The sequence below is a fragment of the Condylura cristata genome, unplaced genomic scaffold (assembly GCF_000260355.1).
Source record: "Condylura cristata isolate star-nosed mole 26May11 unplaced genomic scaffold, ConCri1.0 scaffold00026, whole genome shotgun sequence".
Taxonomy (NCBI): Eukaryota; Metazoa; Chordata; class Mammalia; order Eulipotyphla; family Talpidae; genus Condylura; species Condylura cristata.
The window spans coordinates 7,848,232-7,854,231 of record NW_004567127.1 but is presented as its reverse complement, the minus strand read 5'-3'; the positions used below and the strand labels follow the sequence as shown (position 1 = coordinate 7,854,231).

Here is a 6,000-nt window from a genome sequence, read left to right as displayed (position 1 = left end):
GCCGTCACCTGCCTGGATGCCCTTCTCAGCTTGTCACCTGCTGTCACCTGCCTGGGATGCCCTTCTCAGCTTGTCACCTGCCGTCACCTGCCTGGGATGCCCTTCTCAGCTTGTCACCTGCCGTCACCTGCCTGGGACGCCCTTCCCATCTTGTTCTGGCCCATCAGGATTCATCCTGGCTTTGAAGCTCTGCTCAGTATCTACCTGTTCTAGAAGACCTTTGAGAGCCCTATCGCTGCTCTGCCTCTGTCTGTCTTCTCTTGAGTCTACATTGCCTTGGGTCCAGCTCTCTCCTCCACTCCAGAGCAAGCTGTGTGGAGTTGGGCTTTAAGGGCGGGGCACTGGGTGCAGAAGAAACGATCAGTAGCAGAGGCTCTTTGGCAACTGCTTCAACATAATCTAGTAGTGGGAGGGCACCAGGGAGCAAAGATGAAACAAGACTGACTGTAAATGGTCAGTGATACCCACTGTAGGTGGGTAGGTGGGGGTGGGGTTGAAGCTGGGTGCAGAGTAGTTGGGGCTGGGGAGAGAAGGTTTTCCGATTCTTTTACTTTTGCAAATGTTAGACATTACACGCGTTGCAAACATTCGTGCCTTATAGCCCATATGGTACATCAGGATGACTTGTAAACATTTACAGTTCTTTTAAGAGGTGAAATACCCATCCCTCTCCATTCACACTCCCCCTCCCCAGCCCCTCATCCCTTACCAAAGCCTCAAAGAACTTCACGGGAGGAAAAGGAAACCCCAGATAGAGGAGCTCCCCTGCCCCGATAAACTACCCCGACGCTAGTCTTTGTGCCAGCCCTTGCAGAGGGGAGTCCCAGCGGGGCTAAGCAGCCGAAGGTCCTACGCCCGTCACCTCAAAGTAAGCCAGGAAGCCAGCCCTGTTGGTGTACTTCCCTGGGGACCCTGGCCCCGCAGCGGCGGCCTGAAGTCCATTCTCAGAGGCTTTGGAGAGGAGAAAGGTACGTCCGTAGGCAGGGAGCCCCATGATGAGCTTCCGTGGTGGGGCCCCGAGCTTTAGCCAGTAGTTCATGGCATAGGCCTGCAGGTAGAAAGGACACAAACTCTTCCTCATCACCAAGAGTTATTGACCAGGACTCAGGAGCTGATGTTTGGGCCCCCAGAGAGCTTCCTCTTACCGAAGATTTGTGGTCTTCAGGAGAAGAGAACAGGGGGCTGTTGTGTCCTGTGAACTTCTCCCAGCTTCCATGGAAGTCATAAGACAAGACATTGATGAAATCCAGGAGCCTGGAGGGGAAGACGGGGCCGTCGGATTTCAGGCCGCATTCTCACGGTGCTCACTAACAGCTGTGCAGGGCTGCCCGCACCGCTGCCCTCTGCCTGAGATGCTGCCACCGGCAGTTAGGGGCCCACCCCATCCAGGGGGGCCCGGGGGTGGGCGCAGACAAGAGCCCAGGCACCCAGACCCCCACCAGGGCCTGCAGAAGCTGCAGATATAGTCCCGAGCAAAGCAGCTACCTCCTGCACCAGGAAAAGAGCCTTTGTCTTTCTGCCATTCAGCGGACCACAGAAACCTCTTCCAGAAAGCTCTCATAACAAGGAGGTGCAGCTGAGTCAGCTACAGGTGTGCAGGTTTATATGGATTATCGGACTCAGCTTTCATCCTGCCAAAGCCCCAAGTACTGTAACTACCTGCACCTTAAAGCAGAAGCTCAGGTTGGCTGAGATGCCTAAGGTCATCCCGTTGGGGGGAGGCCAGACTTCCCCAGTCCCGCCTGACTGTGAAACCGGCATCAGCGAGCCCCGTGACCCAGGGTTGCTCCCCTTTCCTCCTGCATGATACCTCTCTTCCCAGTGTGGCCCCACACAGAGAACAGAGACCCCCGCCTCTCTCTGGTCCCTCAGTTTTCTCCTCTGTAAGCTCTTGATCTGAGATTCAAGCAAATGTGTCCAGAGCTCCGAGCTGTTTCTTGTCTCCTCTGTGGCTTTTGCATGGAGACCTGTGCTCTGAAAGCTGGGCCTGACTAGGTGTTGCTAGCTCTGTTTCTGCGGCTGCTAATTCATCCACTGTGACACCAGGCACCGGTCACACAGTGTGTCTGCAGCTGAGCATGGCCAGGCCAGGTCAGGCCCGTGAGACCCAGCAAAGGGCATGCAGTGATGGTGTTGTGGGTGCTGGGACGACATTGCCTCCCTCTGGCCTCCCAAGGAGAGCCCTGGTATAATGAACGGGTCCTGCACCCACCCCCTAAACTGGCATTGCCCCAGGGGGGCGCGTGGAGAGTGCAGAAGGGGCCTGGGCAGCCTCTGCTGTCCTGCCCTACTCACATCCCGAGAAGGCGCACATCATAAGCTCTTTGGATGATGTGTGGGCTCCCCGAGACAGCAGCAGACAGCAGGAGCCTTGGGCGCCTGGTGAGATGCGCCTCCTCCCGGAAGGCAAACAGGAGCTCCTGGAAAGCCAGGACAACCAGACAGAACAGAATCAGGGGAGGCATCAGCCTGGAGCCCTTAGGTCCAGCGCCCCACTTAGGGGTCTGGAGACAAGCGAGGGGTGGGGCACACAGAGGTGGGGGGGTTGTCTAGAGACACGCAGGCCCTGTCCACAGGTTGGGGGCAGAGGTGTGAGCCAGTGTGGCAAGTGACTCAGAAGTGGGGTAGCAGCCAGGTCAGAGCACGGGGTTCAGACTGACTGCCTGAGCAAGCCCCAGAAGCTGCGTAGAGAGGGCAGCACTTGGGGCGCATGGGGGGCTGGGGTGGACCTGGAGGCGCGGGGACCCTGCTCAGCAGCTCTCGCGCCCAGCTCCTCGAGATGCTGCAAGTAAAAGAATGTTCTGTTCTGCTCTCAGACCCCTGCTCCCCGTTCCATGCGCCTCCTAGGCCCCAAGGCCAGGTGTGATAAAAGAAGCATCATCTCTGCATTTTACACCTGCCACACGGGCCCTACTTCAATCAAGGAGAGGAAATTCCACCGGTCGTGCTCGGGGCTGCCCCTCTGTCCAGGGTACAGGAAGAAGAGGTCCAGGCCGTCGAAGCCGTGTGTCCTTAGGAAGGGTATCACTGAATTGATGAACGTCTTCCTCTTGGCTGTCGTGGCCAGCATGGTGGTGAACCTGCAGGGAGACTGGGCTCCTCTGAGGACGGCTGTCCACAGGACTGGGCCCTCCTCCCAGGCCTGGACCGGGGGGGTGGGCAGGAGTGCAGGCCTTCGACATTCGTCAGCCTCCTAGACACCCTCCAAGTGCTAGAGATAAATTCCCAGGCGTGGGACTCAGGCAGCAGGGAGGAGCTGAAAACAGGCAGGCAGCCCGGGGCAGAGACAGCTCCAGAGTGTTCTGTCTGCAAAGCCTGAGGTGCCCCCCAGTCGGGGGCTTTGCCTCTCTGTGCTGTTTGCTCACAGCTAAGCGCCCAGCTCTACTGGCCTAGCCTTGCCTGGACATTCTTTCTCTGACTCCATTGCTGAGGGCTGTGGGGACTCAATTCCAGGACCAGCATTTCCAGAAAGATCTATGAGCTAAGTTGGACCTGGGACCCATAACCCGTGGCGTGACTAGGGGCCCCTTCTCTTTGCTCTTTCCTTCATGGACTTAATTTTTTCTGCTTTGGTTTGATTTCTCTTTTATAGTGAAGATGCTACTGGAAAAATTCTGACTTACTGGGGTTGAAGGCTAAGCTGTTCTGGGCTAATCCTGGGTGCCCTCATTAGAAAGTTAACTGGCTAGAGTGAGGGAGTCCTGGCCACCAGCTGGCGTCTGCTGGCCGCCTCCTTGCAGGTGATCTCTGAGGAACACGCAAGCTCCTTAATGCCTCTCACTCCTGCTTTCTGTTTTCGACAAATCTGGGATACAATCCACTACTGTGACCCAGGGTGTGGAAAGCATCTCACACACCTGGGATGTCCAGGCGCGGCCACAGAGGGACAAGCAAAACCTGCACTTGGGCAGAGCCTGGTTCGCCTAGCCCAAGCCCTCCCCCGCTGCCCACCACACTGAGGATGCACCGTGTGTGCCGGGCCACCAGGCCTCCCTCTCCTGCAGCTCGCCGGTCCACGTAAGAAGGCAGGTGCCTCCGACCTCAGCCACAAAAGGGGATACAGAAGGTGGCCTGTATCTCCATGTCACCTCGTGCCAGCAAGAGCAGGGGCCCCTTGTGGGACCTGATGTTCTAGGTGCCAAGCTCATCACGTGCTCAGGTCACCGCCTTTCCACCCAGACAACAGGTGGTATCTTGGCTGAGTGAGCAAACTCAGACCCCGGGAGGTCTAGGTTCCTCCTCCGGTCCCACACAAGTCTCCCCCTGTGCCCTGAGAGAAAGGCCCCACCCCTTAGCAAGGATTCAGGGACATCTGTGAGCAGGTGTCCTGACTTCTGACGCCCCTTCCCCACGGCGTGCCTGATGGTCCCTGTCTCTGCCCACTGGTCATGGAGAGAAGGCCAAGGGGCATCTGAGCCCACCCACGTCAGGACTCTGGAAGTGTCCACTGCTCCCACATGGCCGGGCTCACACCCCTGTCCTCACTTCTTGCTGCCTGTTGCTCTCCCCCTCAGCCCCAGCCTGCCCCAGAGAGAAGGTGGTGCTGGCCAAGTCTCACCTGAGTGTGCCGAATTCCCACCCCCCGATGGACAACAGTGTCTTCAGCTTCCTGTTCCTGTAACGAGGGGAAGAGGGTGATAAGAGGGGTGCTCAGTCCAGGGACGGCTGCCGTCACCCTTCTTTGCTTCATTCATTTGGGGAGCAATGGAAAGTAGGGGAAGTGAAGGGGGAAGGCAGGTAGAGGAAGGAGAGGAAGGGGAGGGACAGGCCGGGCCACCCACCCTCAGTCATCGCAGCCCAGGAACGCTCAGGTGGTCCAAAATCCACCAAACACTCCCACACCCCTTTGCTGTCCCAGTGAAAAGGAAAAGGACATCGTTACAGCGCCTCTTTGCTCACGCTCTCATTCAGCATTTACTGAGCAATTACTATGTTCCATCGACTACTTAGGTGCTGGAGATGCAAGAGTTCACAAGACAGACTCGCTCCCTGCACCCAGGGAGCTCCCCACTCCCCAGCCCTCATATAACCATGGACTTGGTGACACTCCTCTTTGGACGGGAACGAAGCCAGGAGTCCAGGAGGAGAGGGCCTGAGCGAGCGCTTCCGGGCTCTGCTCTATGCCAAGCATGCCCTAGTCCTCCGCATACGGAGCTGTGGGAGACACGGACTCTTCCCTCCAGGGCTGCCAGGGTGGGGTTTGCAGTGCCAGCTGCTGAGGGAAATACTAGCGCTGCTGACTGGAGACATTGTGCCCACACCCGGTCATGCCGTCTCACCGCTAGGCTGGAGGTCTCAGGGAAGACAGGACAGTCCAGGCAGAGGCAGCAGCAACCCAAAGACAAAGAGGAAGAAAGAGCCCGGCGTGTTTAGCAGCAGGGAACTCCAAGTCTGGGGTGCCCATGAGAGGAAGCAAGGACCTGGGCTGATGAGGAAATCCAGAGGCTGGATTTCCTTCTGTCAATGAGACCTGCGGGGGTGAGCCCACATCCCACACAAACACACCTCTCCTTGAGCTTGTTGAACTCTGGATAGAGAAGTTTCTGGTCCAAGCGATCCATAGCAATGATCTGGTTGTTGTTCATTGAGGCAAAGGTAAATATCAGGTGGGTGCAGAGAGAAGGGTCCAGGTCACGGGGCGAGACGGAGGCTGGGCCGGAGCGACTATGTGCCCATTTGTTGAAATAACACACCAGTTTGAGGGCAGCCCCTGGTGGAGAGAGCACAGGACTCAGCAGAGACCAAGGACGGGAAGCAGAGTTCCGCAGAGCCGTGTGAACACAGCCCGAGGGGCCCGGCCACCTAACACCCCCACCCCGCTCTGCAATCTACACCGTGGTCCCATCCCGCCCAGGGAGAAATGAATGTCCTATGATGTCTCGGTCAGAGGGGCCCTGAAACTGCTTCCCGGCACACAGGTGACCATGTACCCTGCTCAACAGCCTGGACCGTGCATCCTGATGGCCGGGCCAGGCCCGGTGGCCAAGCCCTTTAAAGCCA

General features: G+C 57.7%; 1 protein-coding gene across 1 annotated transcript in view; it reads right to left on the bottom strand.

The window, feature by feature from the left end:
- The window catches only part of OVGP1 (oviductal glycoprotein 1, 120kDa), a 33,363-nt gene that overhangs the window by 26,722 nt on the left and 641 nt on the right, over positions 1-6,000 (bottom strand). Inside the window, exons 3-8 of the mRNA XM_012730023.1 lie at positions 5,506-5,710; positions 4,559-4,615; positions 2,915-3,080; positions 2,296-2,420; positions 1,146-1,254; positions 863-1,048 (exon numbers count right to left, since the gene is read on the bottom strand). Coding sequence (XP_012585477.1) covers positions 863-1,048; positions 1,146-1,254; positions 2,296-2,420; positions 2,915-3,080; positions 4,559-4,615; positions 5,506-5,710 — 848 coding nt within the window. The remainder of the gene's footprint in view (positions 1-862; positions 1,049-1,145; positions 1,255-2,295; positions 2,421-2,914; positions 3,081-4,558; positions 4,616-5,505; positions 5,711-6,000) is intronic.